A 17,924-nucleotide genomic window follows, 5' to 3' on the forward strand; every position below is an offset into this window, starting at 1 on the left:
TTTAATTTAGTCAGCAAAGTATAAGGGTTTGCCACTACTGGATGTATATCCTCAGTGATTTTATTTATGGCCCTCCAATCCTGAACTAGCCTATAGCTTTTTCCATCTGCCTCTTTAATTGGCAATATGGGTGTATTGTATTCTGATTCGCATTCAATCAATAATCCATACTGTATAAATCTATCAATTCTCTCTTTAATTCCTTTCCTATCTTCTGTCCTCAAAGGATATTGCTTAACCTTAACGGGTTTCTCTCCTGGCTTTAATTTAATAATTATTGGGGTCACATTATTAGCTCTTCCAGGGACTTCAGAGGCCCAAACTCCTGGATATACTTGATTTATGATCTCTAAGTGTATTTCACTTTTAGGATCCTTTTGTATGAGTGCCAGGCTTAACGCATTTATTAGTTGTTCTTCTCCTATCCTTAATTCCATTTTCCCTTTTTCAAAGATAATTTCTGCTTCTAATTGTTCTAACAAATCTCAACCTAATGGAGATCTTGGAGATCCAGGTGGATATAAAAACCTATGTATCCCCATTTGTTACCTCTTATAAATGAGGGCTGAATTTTGTAATATCTATAAAACAAATATTTCTAAAAGGTAGAAAAGGCAAGTAAACAGTGCTGGGTGTGCGGGGAGTCTACGCTCCACCAACACGCACACACAAACATCAAACATTCTCAATACGTGTATACAGAATATTGCTTTACATAATAACCCGAGTATGCCCGGCACGGGACCGCCCAGGTAAGGGGGGGGGTAGGGGGGGATTTTGGGGGGGTTTTGGGGTCCGGGGGGGGGCTTTGGGGTCATTTTGGGGTCTGTGGGATTTGGGGGGAGCACGTGGGGGGGGGGGGGGGAGGTTTGGAGGTCCTGGGGAGCTGCAGGGGGTCCCTAAGGTGGTGGGGGGATGGAGGGCCTTAGGGGTGCCCCTGGCCCTGTTTTGGGGTCCCCAGGGTTTGGGGTGCCCCCGTGGGATGGCCCTGACCCCGTTTTGGGGTCCCTAAATTGTGGGGTGACCCCAGGGGCTGGGGACGGGGCTGGTCTGGGGTCCCTAAGGTGGGGGAGTGTCCATGGGGGAGCTCATTTTGGGGTCCCCAGGGTTTGGGGTGACCCCATAGGGTTGACCCCATCCCCATTTTGGGGTCCTTGGGGGTCTCCAGGGGGTCTCTTACGGGTGGGGTGTTGCGATGCACGGACGAAAGCACGACAGACACCAGCAGAGTCAGATCATGCTTCACCATTTTATTGCCCGAATAGCCCAACTTTTATAGTGAACTTTACAGGGGCGGACAGTGTTTCACACAAGATTATTGGTCAAAAGCACTCAGACAAACAGTTATAAGAAAATAACACCACCTGCAAGAAAAGCACCCCCCTTTTGATTAGAAGTCAGGAAAACAACCCCCTTTGTGATTAGCGGTCACGTAGGCCTAGTCCTTGAGGCCAGCTGCTGCTAACAATATTTTCTGAGTTCCTTAATTGGGTGATGTGGGAGTCATTGCCGTGGGAGCTTCTCACAGTTCCTCTGGCAGCTTGGTTTGCTCAGCTACAGCAGGCCCTGAGATTTCTAAGGCCTACCCCTGGTTGCTGAAAGCAAGCTTAGATGGAACAATTGTTCCACGGGCACATGTTCAGATCCTGTATGCCAATTCCCAACAGTGGGGGGCACCTTAGGGTTGCCCCCGGTCCTGTTTTGGGGTCCCCAAATCCCCCCCAGGGTCCCTAGGGGGTCCTATTGGGTTGTCCTCGTCCCCTTTTGGGGTCCCCAATTTGCGGGGTGACCCCATAGGAATGGCTCTGGGGTGGTTTTGGGCTCCCAAGGGGTCCTCAGGGTGGGGGAGGGTCCTTAGGGCCGCCCCCAGCCCAATTTTGGGGTCCCCAAATCCCTCCCTGGGGTATAGGGGGACCCTGTAGGGTTCCCCTGGCCGCCTTTTTGGGGTCCCTAAATTGTGGGGTGACCCCATAGGATTGGGCCAGGTCCCTTTTGGGGTTCCTGGGCGTCCCTAAGGGGTGGGGGGGACTCTTAGGGTTGCCCCCAGCCCCATTTTGGGGTCCCTAGGATTTGGGGTGCCCCCTTGGGATGGCCCCGACCCCGTTTTGGGGTCCCTAAATTGTGGGGTGACCCTATAGGATTGGGCCAGGTCCCTTTTAGGGTCCCAGGTGGCCCTCAGGGGGTCCCTAAGGGGCTGGGGGGGGCTCCTTAGGGTGGCCCCCCCCCTCAATTTTGGGCTCGTGGGGGGGGGTGTTTGGGGCATCCCCAAGCTGTGGAGTGACCCCATAGAGCCCCCCCATTTTGGGGTCGCAGGGGGTCCCTAAAATTCGGAGTGTCCCCACAAGGTTCTCCCCCTCCCCATTTTAGGGCCCTGGGGGGGGTCCCCAGGATATGGGGTGGCCCCATGGGGTTTCCCCCCCCATTTTTGGGTCCCTCACTGTTTTTTTCCCAACCCCCCAAGGAGCCGCCGCCGCTCCCCCCCAGCTCAGCCGCCGTGGGGGGAGACACCCCGGCCAGCCCCCCCCCCCACCGAGCCCAAGGGCTCCGAGGCGCCGCCGACCACTCCAGAACTCCCCCCGCTGGAGGTGAGACCCCCCACTGACCCCCCCTCTCCCCACAGGTCTTGGCTGACTGAGCCCCCCCCGGTGCCTCTGCAACCCCTTACGTTGCTGTTTGCCCCGCTCCCAGTAAAGGCGTTTGCACCGCAGCGACCCCCCCACCTCATCTGTGCCCCCCCCTCCCAAAAATTTGGGGGGGTTGGGGCTGTTTCCGGGGCCCCCCCACCCTAAAAAAAAAAAAAACAACTCACAAGGTTTCGGGGGGGGAGCATCGTTTATGTACAGCGGTGGGGGGGCAAATTGGGGGACCCCTGGGAGAAAACCCACTTGGGTGGGGGGGACCCCAAAACGCCACCCCAGAATTATTTAGGGTGGGGGGGACCGCAAAAAGCATCCCCCCCCAAGTCATTTAGGGTGGGGGGGTCCCAAAAAGCCCCCCCCAACACATTTGGGGTCCTGGGGGGGTCCCAAACAGCGGGATTTGGGGGATTTCTCCCCAAAATTTGGGGTTTGCGGGGGGCATAGGAATCAGAAATTACTTTTTTTAGGGGATTTTCCCCCAAATTTGAAAAGGGGGGGATGTGAAACTGTAGGTTTTGGGCGATTTCTCCCCCAAAATTAAAGTTTCTTGGGTTTGGGGGGGGGGGGGGGGTGTCCCAAAGTGAGGGTCATGAGCGGGTTTCTGGGGGGATTTCCCCAAATTCTCCTGGGGGTGTTCATTTGAGGCCTCCCCCTCGAGTTTTTATGGGGGCAGGGGGGGGTGTCAAGGTCTCAAGGGGGGGGCTCCTTTGGTCCCCCTTCGATAGTCTGGGGGGGTAGGGGTCACTTGTGGCCCCCTTGAAATATTTCATGGTGGGGGGGGTCTCATTTAAGGCCGTCCCCAAAAATATTTTCTTGGGGGGGGCCTCATTTGGACCCCCCCTCCATTTCTTTTTTTTTGGGGGGGGCTCATTTGATGCCCCCCCCCCGAACATGTTTTTTGTGGGGGGGGTCTCATTGGGGCCCCCCCTCAACTTTTTTATGATGGGGGATCCCAATTTCCAAAGTTCAAACCTTTGTACGTGGAGCGGCGCCCTTATCCTATTACAGCCAGACCGCCCAAGGAGCCCACCAACACCTCTGTGTCTGGGACCCGGACAGACCAAGGGGCCGGCTCTATCAATCGCCAAAAGCCAAAGCTCAAACCCAGGCTCCCGACACCGCGGCCCCGTCCACAGTGAGCCGAGCTTTGATTGCCCGGAGCTGCAAGAACGCCGTCAGAGGTGGCAAAACAGGTGCGTGATCCACATCCCTGTTCCTTTGGGGGCTCAAGCCTTGGAGGCAAGTAGTTCTGGGGACAGCGGGGCCTCTCCAACGAGATCTCAGTTTTGAGCCGGGGGTTGGCTCGATCCAAGCAGAACCTTGGGCTCCTCCATGGCTAGCCTCAAGTCCCTCCAGTTCCCTTCTGTTGCCACGCAGACACACCTCCACGTCACACCCACATCCCATTTGGAAAAGGACCATGCCATCCTTCTTTATTTATAGGAGCGTGAAAATACAGTGTTCTCGTTACCGAGTGGTCCTGTTACAATGTCTGCCCCATTTGTACTCGTATCTGCACACCTCCAAGCTCCCGCATCGGATTCCCGCTTACAAGTACAATCAAGTTTTCCTTGGCGGCCTGTCATATTACGAGCTGACCAGGAATGTTTAAAGAACACTCACCTCCCGCTCTCATCCTGCCATCTCCAGCGGTAGACCCTTACCACGTGCTGTTCCTTAGTGGTGTTATCACGCTGACGGCTCAAGATCTGAGCGTCAGATTGTCCCCCTGCTTGTGCTCTTGCCACGGTTTCACAGCCAGATCCCAAAAAAGGTGCGAATGGTGCTAAGCTGAGGCAGGGGAGGTTTGGGCTGGACATCAGGAAGAGGTTCTTCACCGAGAGGGTGGTCACACACTGGAACAGGCTCCCCAGGGACACAGTCACTGCACCGAGCCTGTCTGAATTTAAGAAGCCATTGCACTGTGCACTTAGTCACAGGGTCTACATTTTTGGGTAGACCTGTGCGGTGCCAGGTGCGGAGTTGGACTTGATGATCCTTATGGGTCCCTTCCAACTTGGGACATTCTGTGATTCCATTTCCATTATCCTTTTCTGATTTCTACAGTCCTATCATTCTAATTTCTACAATTCTACAATCCCAGTTTCTACAATTCTTACGATTCTACGATTTCTACAATTACCTGTGATACGTTGATGTCCTCCCCCCAGCACAGAGGTGCTTGGGCAGGCAGCAGCCTGTTGGTGCCGGCGTCACCGTGGGCAACAGCCAGCACTGCCCGCGTCACTGTGATGTCACAATGCAATGACACATACGTCACAGTGGCAGGACCATATAAAAGGGGCTGCGCGACGGGTCCTGCACCAGAGGTACCGAGACGTTCGGGCAGGATGAGCTCAAAGATGGCTGATGCCAGCAAGGAGCAAGCTGCTCGCACGAGGCGTACCACATTAGACTGTTGGGAGAGCAGTGCGATGGAGCACGTCCCCGCGATACGAGGCGTCACTGACCAAGGTGCGAGCACCCCCAGCACTACAGGAGCGCGCCTGACCCCCGTCTGGGGCTTTCTGTGGGGAGGACCTGGCTCCGTGGTCAACTCGGGGGGGGGGGGGGGGGTCTGCGTTTGGGGACGGAGATGTGACGGCTTTTTTCCTCTGCCACCAAAACGCGGGGGTGGGGGTGCTGGAAGGCTGGCAGCCACCAGAAGCAGCACGGGACCTGATTTTCTTTGCCTTCCAGAGCGATCATCTGTCTGGGATGCAGTGTCAGCCTACATCCGGGAGCACCTCCAGCTGCGCCAGGTAGGTTGGCCCCTACGTCGCCCTTGTTCCCCACCCCAAAAGCAGGAAACTCACCCCCAAAGGCCCCACCAAGAGACCAATAGGTATCGCACAAGTGCGGTGTTGCTTCTGGTAGGTGGTGTGGCATCTCAGGGCTGACCCCGGTCGCTGGAAGCCCCTGGGTCCCCTCAGCCTGGCTCCCGACAGCAGGAAGTGCACAGCAGGGCCCGAAGCACCGTTCCCGGATGGGACCGCCTCCAGCTGATCCTTAACCTTCGGCCCTTCCGTTCTCTGCCACTTGCAGGGCGTCCGAATTCCCACTCTTGGCTGCTTTGACGTCGTTTCCAAACGGGTCGAGGATGGGAACAAGTCCCTGACGGTGCAGTGGCCCACGTTCTGCCTGGCCAGGAACCTCGTTGTCGCCCACAACCTCACAGCCGACCAGGAGTACCTGCCAGGTAAGAGGGTGCAGGAATCCCTTGCTGCATGGATCTCAGGTGCTTCTCAGAAGCAAAGCGTTGCCTGCACAGAGCAGGTCCCAAACCAAAGCCTTTCTGGGTGACGACTGCCATGAGCAGCACTGGGGAACGCGGGGAAGGGCCGCTGGTGACCGACTCCATCCCTCTCGTGTCGTTTTCCAGGCCATAAGGAGCTGAAGCCCCTCCAATACCCTGAGGTGGCTGCAGCTGCCTCCATGTCCTGGAAGAAGGTGGAGAGCTGCATCCGAAGCACCACGTCCCTCATCTCTCACAGCCTGGGGAGGGGGGAGAACATCGCCCTCGTCCTGAGGGATGTAGGGGTGCTCCTCATCGAAGGCACGAGAGTGCAAATCAAGTTCTATTATGACTTTTTGGAGAGCCTGTCAGAACAGGAGAGCCTTCAGAAGGCTCTTTTCAAGGTGAGGGTTTTGTTCTCCCCACGGCCTGGGCAGCCTCACATGGGGGCAGCAGCAATGCTTGCCCTTGGCCCACCAAGACCTCTTGGGTTGGAGCTCTTGGCCAGCCTCTTGGGGTGGCCAAGAGCTGCGGTCCTGCCGGCTCCCGCTGCCCTGGGCTCCTCCAGGACCTAGTGGAGGCCAGGCAGAGGACATTTGCCATCTCCTTGCTCCTCCCCTGCAGGTCCCCCAGCTGATGGACATGGTGGTGTCCCGGGTGTCAGCCGTGGCCTCCCTGACCTTCTCTGGCCGTGTCATCGTCTTCCCCAAGTGAGTATGTTTGCGGCTGTGGCCGCTGCTCGGGCTCGGCAGCGTTTGCTCCTTGCCAAATGTCTCCGCGAGCGGGTGAGCATGGGGAGTGGTGGTGCCCTGGGTCACGCCGATCTCTTCTTTTGCCAGCTTTAAAATGGACAAAGCGCCCCACCTATCACCCGGGGAGCGTCTCAAGGCCCGCAGGGATGACAGGCAGGAGAAGGAACGGGCTGTGTTGTCGTCTTCCAGCCAAGGTGAGAGATACAACGCGGCTGCTGGCTCCTCGTGTGCCACAGCTTCATGCCAGCTCGGCACAGCCTCTTGTCTCCGGGCCTCCAAAATGGAGCCCCCGCGTGTGACGTGCCCAAGGTGCCCAGCCCTGGGTGCTGCAGGAGGTCGGGGATCCGAAACACCCCTAAATTGGCTGTACCCAGCTCCTCTCTCCCAGAACTTGGCCCCCAAACCACCTCACAGCCTAAGATTGAGCCGGCTGAGGCTGGTGCCAAGGAGGGCCGAGGCCCCTGGAGATGGAGGCTGGGAGGGGAGCACAGCGGCCCTGGGACAGCGCAGGAGGAGGCCTCAGCACCCGGCGTGTCCCGGGTACAGCAGAGACATGGAAATGTGCTTCTGACATCTCTCCTTGCCGATTCCAGAGAAACAGCCTGAACTGCCACCCTTCCCGGGCACCTTGGACATCATTTATCAAGAAAAAGTGCAGCCCTGGAACAGGAAGGCCCAGCAGAAGAAGGAGCCTTCGTTGAGGTGAGGCTGGAGGCTCCGGGAGGGGGGAGGAGGCTGCCAGGAGCCCCCCACTTCTCAGGGCTGGCCCCTCTGTTTGGGGTCTGCAGCCACGGGCGCTGCATGGAGGGGTACAAGATGGGGCCCCAAAGATGTCGTGCAGGTGGATGAATTCTTTTGGCTTTGTCCTTTCGGCAGGCTGCCGGTGATGCCCAAGCTGCCTCCTGCCATAACGGAGCATTTGCGCAACCAGCTGCAGAAAGGAACTGCGCCCAAAACAGAGCCCAGGAGCAAATCCAAACAAGAGCCCAAAACAGCACCCAAAGAGCACGTGCAAGACCAGGGCCGGGAAAAGGCTGAAAAATCTGAAAAACATCAGGAGAGCAAGGGCCAAAAAGCAGCAAAAGCCCCTCCTGAAGTCAGGACAGTACCCATCCTGGAAGCCCTGCCTGTGACGGAGCGAGTGAAGCGCCCCAAATCTCAGAAAGCCCCAGGCCCGCTAGAAACACCCATCGTGCCCATGCTGTCCCTGTCGAGATCGGAGGGCAGCATACTTCAGGAGCCCAGCGACGACAGCGGCAGATTCCAGCGAAGGAGCTCCAGCTTCCAAAGTCTGCCGAAGTTACGGGCTGGGAGGTTCTGGTCCGTGCTTCCAGACCGCCCAAAGATGGAGGCATCCAATTGCAAGCCCTCTACTTCTGGCACACAGAAGGACCAGGGGGCCAGACCTGCGCAATGTCAAAAACCAAAGCTCCTACCCAGGCCCTCTACGCCGTTGCCTGTAGCTAAGAAAGCCAGCCTGCTGAAGGAGCCCAGCGACCCCTCTACTTCTCAGACAGCGGCGGACAAGTGGGCCAGCTTCGAGATTCAGCCACGACCAAAGCTCCAATTCGGGCCCTCTCCGCGAATGCCTACACCTAGTAGAACAAGTCCGCCCAAGACGTACAAAATGCCAAAGTTCAAACCTCTGTATGTGGAGCTGTGCCCTTATCCTATTAGAACCAGACCGCCCAGGGAGCCCAGGGACACCTGTATTTGTGGAACACCGACGGACCAGGGGGCCAGCTCAGAGCATATGCAACCACCAAAGCTCAAACCCAGCATCCCGACGCCGTTGCCTGTAGCTAAGAAAGCCAGCCTGCTGAAGGAGCCCAGCGAGCCCTCTACTACTGGGACAGAGACGGACCAGGAGGCCAGCTCTGTGCATCCTCAGCCGCCAGAGCTCAAACCCAGGCTCTCAGCGCCGCTGCCTGTAGGTAAGAAAGCAAGCCTGCTGAAGGAGCCCAGCGAGCCCTCTACTTCTCAGACAGCGGCGGACAAGTGGGCCAGCTTCGAGATTCAGCCACGACCAAAGCTCCAATTCGGGCCCTCTCCGCGAATGCCTACACCTAGTAGAACAAGTCCGCCCAAGACGTACAAAATGCCAAGGTTCAAACCTTTGTATGTGGAGCTGTGCCCTTATCCTATTAGAGCCAGACCGCCCAGGGGGCCCAGCGACACCTGTATTTGTGGAACACCGACGAACCAGGGGGCCAGCTCTGTGCAATTAGAACAACCAGAGCTCAAACCCAGGCTCTCAACACCGCTGCCTGTAGCTAGTAGAGCAAGCCTGCCCAAGGAGTCCAGCGACCCCTCTACTTCTCAGACACAGACAGACCAGGGGGCCGGCTCTGAGCATCTGCAACCACCAAATCTCCAACTCGGGTCCTCTACGCCGTTGCCTATTAGACCCAGTTTGCCCAAGAAGCGCAAAATGTCGCATGTCAAAGCTTTGTACGTGGAGCGGCGCCCTTATCCTATTACGGCCAGACCGCCCAAGGAGCCCACCAACACCTCTGTGTCTGGGACCCGGACAGACCAAGGGGCCGGCTCTATCAATTGCCAAAAGCCAAAGCTCAAACCCAGGCTCTCGACGCTGCGGCCCAGTCCACAGTGAGCCGAGCTTTGATTGCCCGGAGCTGCAAGAACGCCGTCAGAGGCGGCAAAACAGGTGCGTGATCCACATCCCTGTTCCTTTGGGGGCTCAAGCCTTGGAGGCAAGTAGTTCTGGGGACAGCGGGGCCTCTCCAACGAGATCTCAGTTTTGAGCCGGGGGTTGGCTCGATCCAAGCAGAACCTTGGGCTCCTCCATGGCTAGCCTCAAGTCCCTCCAGTTCCCTTCTGTTGCCACGCAGACACACCAGGCACACACATGCAGACACACGTTATTTGGCAGCATTTAGAAGGCCTAACAAAGCAGGAGGCTGCTCTTGGCCCGAGAGGACAGTGTGTGTTTGCAGCTGGGTGCTGGTTTCCAGGCCGGGTGGGAAGAGAGGGGCTTTGTGGGTGGGCCTGGCAGAGCTGAACCCTGCTGCTGGCCAGGTCTGGGGATGGGGTGAGCAGAGGGAGGGAAACGGCGGGACCTGAAGCCATCCACGGGGTCCGCGTGTGGGCAAAGAGCCCCAAAAACCTGTAGCAGTTTTTGCTCAGAGTCTCACTCCCTTCACAGAAATCCATCTGACAGCAGACTACGAGATACTGGAGGAAAACGCAACGACCTCTTGCCAGAGACGACCAACTCCTCGTCTGTCCACCATGAGCATGAAGATTTTCCAGCCGTGGCACTGCAATCAGCCCAAACTTGCGCTGGGACAGGGACCATCACAGGGATGATTCCAGCTGAGGGACCTTCTCCACGGCCTCCATGGCCAGGAACCTCCCCTTGCTGGGACAAGAGCTGGGAAGCTGCCCTCAGAGCAACGTGGAGAAAACCTGCACATCCCTGGAGGGGAAAGGAGAGGATGCGACGGCAGCTGGGGAGAAAAAGAGAGCACCATTTCCATCCTGCTGGGCTGCGCTTTCACAACGGAACCTGCCAATTAAAATGATTTTTCAAAGTGCTTCTGCTTGTAAAGTAAAATTCCGTACTGCAGTTGCGGCACTTAAGACTCACTTGGGTTTGAGGGGGATTCTATTGCTCGAGAATTTCAACTTTTGATGGCTAGCCTTGTTTGGGTAAATGCTCATTGGTGGCTTTTGATGGCAAATTACAGGCTTTGATGGTCGGCTTAGTCCAAGTACTGAATGCTTCTGCCCCTGAGCCCCGCGTCTGAAACTCCCAGCACAGCAAAGAATCAGCTACCGTTTGCTGCTAACCCTCTAACCTTGCTTAGCTTTCCGTCTTCCCTTGACATTTCTCTCTGTCTTTTGTTCCCCGGACCTGCTCCTATTTCTTTTTGTTCTGTTTCCTGACTGTGTTTTTGCAGCCCTCTGCACCCTTTCTGATGAGTGCTTTTTACTCATCAGCCCCGAGGGAAGTGGCAGAGTTGAGGGCACAAATCTTTTCCTTCCCTATTTCACCAGCAGCTTTCTTAATGCTCCCCCTGAGGCCTACTGTCATCATTTTGCCTCGACTCCCCCCAAATCCTCATCCCAGTGGCGGAAGGCTCTCTCAAGCACCTCTGGGTGCAGGGGAGGAGCAGCTGGTGGAGGAGCTCTGTTTCTCCCCCCTCAGTTCTCCTGGAAAAGCTCTTCCTCTGTGCTGGCTTCTCCCCTTCTGCCGTGGCAGTGCCCCCTCCCCTCCTGCCTCGTCCTGGTGCTTCCCTGCTCGGAGAGATGGAGCAAGGACGTTCTCGTCTTGACACCCTCTCAGACCTCCCTACCTCCTCTTCTCACTGCTGGCCACTTTGGGAGAGCAGAGCGGGAGCAATTTGCTCAGACACCAAGCGATGGGAGAGAAGAAAGGACGAAATAGGCACTTTCCTCTAGGAAATAGGAAAGGGGTGTTTAGAGCTGGCTTACCTGAACCATCGCTGGAGGACCGGAGCCCAGTCCCTTGCTCTCCACGTGCTGCTGCCTCAGCACCACAGAGGAGATGGGCATCTCCTTTTGGGGGGGTGTGCGCGTGTCTACCTTCTGGGGACAACTTCCAGGCTGCAAAACATTTAAAAAGTCAACCTAAGATTTCCCCTGGGGGGCAGAGGGCGCAAAATGGCTCCGTATCAAGTTCGCCAGCGCTGGGGCCGTGGCTCCAGTGCCAGAATGCTTCCTTCTATGAGCTCACCCGTCACCTTTCGTTCTTAACTGTCCCAGGCCCTACCTTTCCTCAACCCTAACTGCTAACCCAAACTCAAAATAACAACCCCAAATCCAAACCACATGCCTAAACCCAAACCAGAAACCTTAACCACCAACAGGAAGCCCTATCCAGAATCTCAACCCAAAACCCAGTCCTACACCTTCTAACCCCTCCCCTCAGGATACCTGCCATCCCTCAATGCCAAAACAGAACTCGAGCCTTTCACCCGAACCCTTAACCCCATGCATAAACCCCAAACTTAACCCGTATTCTTGCACTCCAACTCGAAATCCTGAAGAAATAGTCACAAACCATAATCCCCAACCCAGAACTTTGCCCCTCAACCCCTTTCCCAAACCACTACCCCTAGCACTAACCTCTGCCCTAACCCTAAACCAGAACCCGAACGCAGGGACCTCCGGGCTGGGAGGTGTCTGGGAGCACAGCTGAGGGGGGACCAGCGCCTGGTGACGCTGGCGACGCCGTCACCCTGCCTGGCCACAGCAGAGCTGTGTCACCCACCCCAACGGCTCCATCGACCACAGCTTCCCCCAGCACCTCCCAGTTGGGGGACCCCAAACTGCTGACACACGAGGGCAGTGCAGCCCTCCAGGGACCCAGGTGGGCTGGGACACCGGGGACAGGGACCTCAGGACACTCACCGATGGTCTGGGGCAGACACCACGTCCTGCCACCACCACCCAGGGGTCCTGCTGTCCCCAGGGACCCCCAGGACCCAGAGAAGGTCCCCACTGCCCCCAGGGAGCCCATCAGCAGCATGAGGGCAGATCCAGCCATGTGCTGGGCTTTCGGGAAGTTTTTCCCCTCAAAATCACACAACACAGCACACGCCTCTCACCTGCTGCACTTCTTCAACATCGCTTTTTAACCCCAGCGTCACTGCCAACCCAGGCGCAAAGACACCGACGCCACCAGCAGCACGTGGAAATCTCCCCCACCCCCCTATCCCTTCTAGGGAAAATGGTTGCACATCCTGAACATTTCTCTACGTATTCCTACTGCCAAGCAAAGCCCTGTTCAGTGGAGGCAAAACGGGTCAAGAAAGGGCTTCTCCACTCATTGCTGACTGGGAAAAGCTACAGAAGAGCTGGTGCTGGGTATGGACACGGAGGGCTGGAAATGGCACAGCCAGCTTTTGCTTTCTGTTTTCCGCCCCCAGAATCACAACTTTTGGCTCCCCAAGGCTGGGGCTGCCCTGCAGGAGCACACGGACGAGCAGCTGTGGCAGCCGGCAAACGCAGCCACAAATAACCCAGGACAAGCAAAAGCGAAGAAAACCACCCTAAGCACAAGGTGACCTCCTTTCGCACCCGCTCCCTCTCTGCCTTTCTCAGCTTTTCACTCCCCAAAACGACAAATGCGGCTTAGCCAGGCACCACAGCCTGCGGCTCAGGACCAAACCCAGCAGATTCGGGTTTTCAGAGGTTTGCAATTCCCCAAACGGTGCCTTCTGCATGCGTTCTAGCGCCCCCCCCTCAGCCAGAGACCACCCCCGCAGTTATTTCTGGGGGAGGGTAACTGTAAAGGAGAATACAAATGCAAACCAGCGGCACCTCTCTGGCCTCAACATGGCGGCCGCGCGTGTGGGGAAAGCCCCCGTGAGGGGACGCCTCTGCTCACAGCGCTGCCCCCCGGGCCCCACAACCGAAGAGAAGAAGAAAACCGAGAGAAAAACGCGAAAAAGCGGTGAAAACGGGGTAGTGGGCGGGCCGGGGAGGCTGCAGCAGGGCTGCGACACGTGCCCGAGGCGGCGGCGGGTCTCCAACGCCTCAGCCGCGGCCCGTGAGCGCCGCCATTGGGGAGAGGAGGGAAAGCGGCGGAGGGGGCAGTGGGCGGGAAAACCCTCGCCCCTGATTGGCTGGTGATGGCTGGAGGCGGGCAGTGGCAGCCACTCAGGAAGCGGGGCGGGCAGCAGCCGCACCTTGATTGGCTGAGAGCTGCCGCCTCAGCGAGGGCGGGAAGCCTGAGGCGCCTCCGGAGCCTGGGGACCCCAAAAAGGTACCCCCCAAACACCCCCAGGGACCCCCATCCAAAACCCCTCAGGGCTCCCCCCAAACACCCCCTGGACACCCATCCAAACACTTCCAGTGCGCCCCTAAACACCCCCAGGACCTCCCCAACTCCTTCTAGGGCCCCTTCAGGCACCCCCCCAAAAAACCCAGCCCCCCCCCAACCTCTCGGTGTCCCCAAACCATCCCCAGGACCCTCTCGAATCCCCCCGTGGCTCCTCCAACCCCCCCAAAGGCCCCTGGACTGCCCCCCAAACGCCTCCAGGACCACTACAACCCCCTCCCAGGATTCCCCAGAACCCTCCCAGGTCCCCCCAAATCACCCAGCCCCCCCCGGCAACCTCTCAGGGACCCCCAGACATCTTCAGCACCCCTCCCAAAGCCCCTCCAAACCCCCCAAGGGACCCTAGACTGCCCCACAAACGCCTCCAGACCCCCCCAGCCCTCCCCCACCCCCTCAGGTCCTCCCCCCAACACCCCTGGGGCCCCTTCAGCCTCCCCCCAAGGGTCCCCAAACCTCACCGCTCTCCCAGGCTCCGTCACCAACATGGCCGCCCCCCCTTGGGAAAAGCCCCTTTATTGCCACCGAGCGCGGCCCCTCCCCTGCCTGGAAGCGCTGCGATTGGTCGGGAGAGGGGAGAAGGGGCGGGGCTTGTGCTTGGAGCGCGGAGCCAGAGCCCCGCGGCAGGGGGCGTGGCCCCCGAGGAGGGGCGGGGCTCATGCAGGATCGGACCAATCCGGTGGGAGGGGGGCGTGGGTTCACGTGGCAAGGGGTTGGTAGCAGGGGGCCAGAGGGGTGGTTGCTGTGAGCAGGGGCTGGGAGCTGCCCCGTGGTTGGGAAGGGCCCCGCTGTTTCGCGGAGCTGAGCCACTAAGCGATGTTGTTCTGCGCCTCTGTGAGAGCAGGTTTAAGACAGGGAAAAAACCGCTGCGCCACACAGCAGCTGCGAGAGTGAGAGGAGCGAGGAAGAGCCTTGCAGGCGCCAAGGGCAGTGAAGAGGGAGGGGGAGAGGTGCTCCAGGCATGGAGCAGAAGTCCCCTGCGGCCTGTGGTGAGGCCCGTGGTGAAGCAGGCTGTCCCCCTGCGGCCCATGGAGTAGCACGGGGGAGCAGGTGGCCCTGCAGCGACGGAGGCTGCGGCCTGTGGCAGACCCCTGCCCGAGCAGATTCCGGGCCGGACCTGTAGCCCGTGGAGAGGAGCCCACGCAGGAGCAGGGGGTCTGGCAGGAGCTGCTGCCCGTGGGGGAGCCAGGTTGGAGCAGTCTGCTCCTGAGGGATGGACCCCGTGGTACAGTTCTGGAAGAGCTGCTGCCTGTGGGAAGCCCACGCCGGATCACTTCATCAAGGACTGCATCCCGTGGGTGGCGTTGTAAGTTGCCCCCTTAATTAATTTTCAGAGAGCATTGCATTAATAACAGAAAGGAATTTACTGAGAAAGCAACAGCAAGCAAAACAGCGCTGGGCGGCCGGGGAGTCTCGGCTCCGCCAACGGCGCACACCTCACCCCCGCCAGGGTCCCTTTTTCTGTCTTGGTAATTCCAGGATTACGCAGCACATCCTGGTATGTTCTGCGACTGCGCGCACTGTTGCTAGGGGGTCGTCTCTGTCCCTCTGGTGGTCGTGAAGATGAAGGCCGTAGTCTTCCTCGGCGTTGTGGTTCAACTTCTTTTTTGTTTTTTTTTTGGTCATGTTGGCCCAGCATGAGACAGGAAGGCAGGATGTTGATATGCTACTTTAGCAACTTATCAGGAGATGGTTACATGAGCTTTGCAGCAGTGTCTTTGAACAAAAGAGGCAACTGAGATGCTGAAGGAGAGAAGGGGAGGGGGTTCTCTTTTTTTGTTACATTAAGCAAAGGAATTTTCATAGTGTCTAGCCAAGTATTAGACAGCTCCTTACTTCAGCAGGAAGCTTTTGCAACTCCCGCTCCTCAAACAGAACTCCTTGTTTTTATGATACAAAAGACAATGAACAAACATTTATTGTGTATTACAGGTGGGACCCCACAACACAGGGGACGAGAGTGACCGAGAATCATTAGGATCTGGAAAACCCCGTTTGGTTCAATAAAGAGCGGGATTGGCAACGCGGCCTCAAAAATGTTTAGTTTTGGGGGGGGACAGGGGGGGTCTGGTCACAGTGGGTCCCCCGCCGATGTCCCCACCCCATCCCCGTGTCCCCCCCTCTTTGTCCTTGTCCCCCCCCATCCTTGTCCCGGTGTCCCCCCCATCCTTGTGCCCCCCCCCCAATGTCCCTGTCCTCGATGTCCCCATTGGGGTTGTCCCCATCCCACTGTCCCCACCCCAATGTCCTCGTCCTGATGTCCCCACCCCGATGTCCCCATCCCACTGTCCCCATCCCGATGTGATCCCAGTGTCCTTGTCCCAATGTCCCCATCCCAACGTCACCCTGCTGTCCCCATCCCGATGTCCTTGTCCCCGTGTTCCCGTCCCACTGTCCCTGTCCCAATGTCCCCACCCCGATGTCCTTGTTCTGATGCCCCCGTGTCCCCATCCCGCTGTCCCCACCCTGATGTCCTTGTACCCCTGTCCCCATCCCAGTGTCCCCATTACCAATGTCTTTGTCCCCAATATCCCCATCCTGCTGTCCCCATCCCATTGTCCCCCTGTCCCCGTGTCCCCATCCCAATGTCCTTCTCCTGATGTCCTTGTCCCGTGTCCCCACCCCAATGTCCCCATCCCAGTGTCCCCATCCCGATGTCCTTGTCCTGATGTCCCTGTCCCCATGTCCCCATCCTGCTGTCCCCATACCAGTGTCCTTGTCCCTGTGTCCCCATCCCGATGCCACCATCCTGCTGTCCCAATTCTGATGTCCTTGTCCCCCTGTCCTCATCCCAGTGTCCCCATCCCAATGTCCCCACCCTGATATCATCCTGATGTCCTTGTCCCCGTGTCCCCACCCCAATGTCCCCATCCCACTGTCCTTTTCCCCCTGTCCCCATGTCCCTGTGTCCCCATCCCGATGTCCCCATCCCATTGTCCTTGTCCTGATCTCCTTGTCCCCAATATCCCCATCCCGCTGTCCCCGTCCCATTGTCCCCCTGTCCCCATGTCCCCGTATCCCCACCCCCATGTCCTTGTCCTGATGTCCTTGTCCCAATGTCCCCATCCCAGTGTCCCCATTACCAATGTCCTTGTCCCACTGTCCCCATCCCAATGTGCCCACCCCAATGTCCTTGTCCCCGTGTCCCCACCCCAATGTCCTTGTCCCCGAGTCCCCATCGCAGTGTCCTTGTCCTGATGTCCTTGTCCCCATGTCCCCATCCCAGTGTCCCCATCCTGTCATCCCGATGTCCTTGTCCCAATGTCCCCATCCCGATGTCCCCATCCTGATGTCTCCATCCCAATGCCACCACCCCGATGTCATCCCAATGTCCCCATCCCACTCTCCCCACCCTGATGTCCCCATCCCTGTGTCCTTGTCCCAGTGTCCCCATCCCAACGTCCTCATCCCAATGTCCTTGTCCCGATGTCCCCACCCCTATGTCCCCGTGCCAATGTCCTTGTGCCAGTGTCCCCATCCTAATCTCATATCGATGTCCTTGTCCCCATGTCCCCATCCCATTGTCCCCGTGTCCCCATGCCCCCATCCTGCTGTCCCCATTGTCCCCCTGTCCCCGTCCCCCCCCTCAGAGCCGCAGGACGTAGGAGTCGCTGTGTGTCAGGTGCCGCACCCAGCGCTGGGTGGGTCCGGGGGGGGCGCGGGGGGGGGCACTGGGAGGGGCTGGGAGGGTGCGGGGGGGGCAGTGGGAGAGCCTGGGGGGCGCTGGGGGGGAGCTGGGAGGGCGCGGGGGGGATCTGGGAGAGACTGGGAGGGAACTGGGAGAGACTGGGGGGAACTGGGAGTATTGGGAAAGCTTTGGAGGGGCACTGGGAGGCACTGGGGGAGACTGGAGGGGCACTGGGAGCACTGGGAAGGCTTTGGAGGGGCACTGGGAGCACCGCCCCTGGGCCATAGGAGGCTATAGGGACCCCAGGCCATAGGGGCCATAGGGACCCAGCTATAGGGCCCTATAGGGACCCACGCCATAGGGCCCTATAGAGCCCTATAGGGACCTATAGAGCCATAGAGGGCCATAGGGACCTATAGGGCTTTAGGGACCTATAGGGACCTATAGGGTCCTATAGGGACCCTGGGACATAGAGGGCCATAGGAAGACGCCTATAGGGTCCTATAGGAACCCCAGGCCATAGGGCCCTATAGAGCCCTACAGGGAACCTGGGCCAATAGGGGGCTATAGGGGCCCACCTATAGGATCCTATAGGGACCGCAGACCACAGGGTGCTGCTATAGGGACTTGGTTATAGAGCGTTATAGGGAACTGGCTATAGGGCTCCATAGGGACCCCAGGCCATGGGGTACCATAGTGACCTGGTTATAGGGCGTTATAGGGACCCGGCTATAGGGCCCCATAGGGACCCCAGGCCATAGGGGCCCACCTATAGGGTCCTATAGGGACCCCGGGCCATAGGGGCCCACCTATAGGGCCCTAAGGAGACCCCAGGCCATAGGGG

General features: G+C 58.2%; 1 protein-coding gene across 1 annotated transcript; it reads left to right on the forward strand.

Moving 5' to 3' along the window:
• Positions 1–4,722: 4,722 nt before the first annotated feature.
• Positions 4,723–6,588, forward strand: LOC140001062 (coiled-coil domain-containing protein 81-like). The gene is made up of 4 exons (XM_072032199.1): positions 4,723–5,401; positions 5,685–5,838; positions 6,022–6,278; positions 6,499–6,588. The coding sequence occupies exons 1-4, from the start codon at positions 4,796–4,798 to the stop codon at positions 6,586–6,588; spliced, it is 1,107 nt and encodes a 368-aa protein (XP_071888300.1). The 5' UTR covers positions 4,723–4,795.
• Positions 6,589–17,924: the final 11,336 nt, after the last annotated feature.

Source organism: Anas platyrhynchos, chromosome 37 (genome assembly GCF_047663525.1).
Source record: "Anas platyrhynchos isolate ZD024472 breed Pekin duck chromosome 37, IASCAAS_PekinDuck_T2T, whole genome shotgun sequence".
In the NCBI taxonomy this organism is placed as follows: Eukaryota; Metazoa; Chordata; class Aves; order Anseriformes; family Anatidae; genus Anas; species Anas platyrhynchos.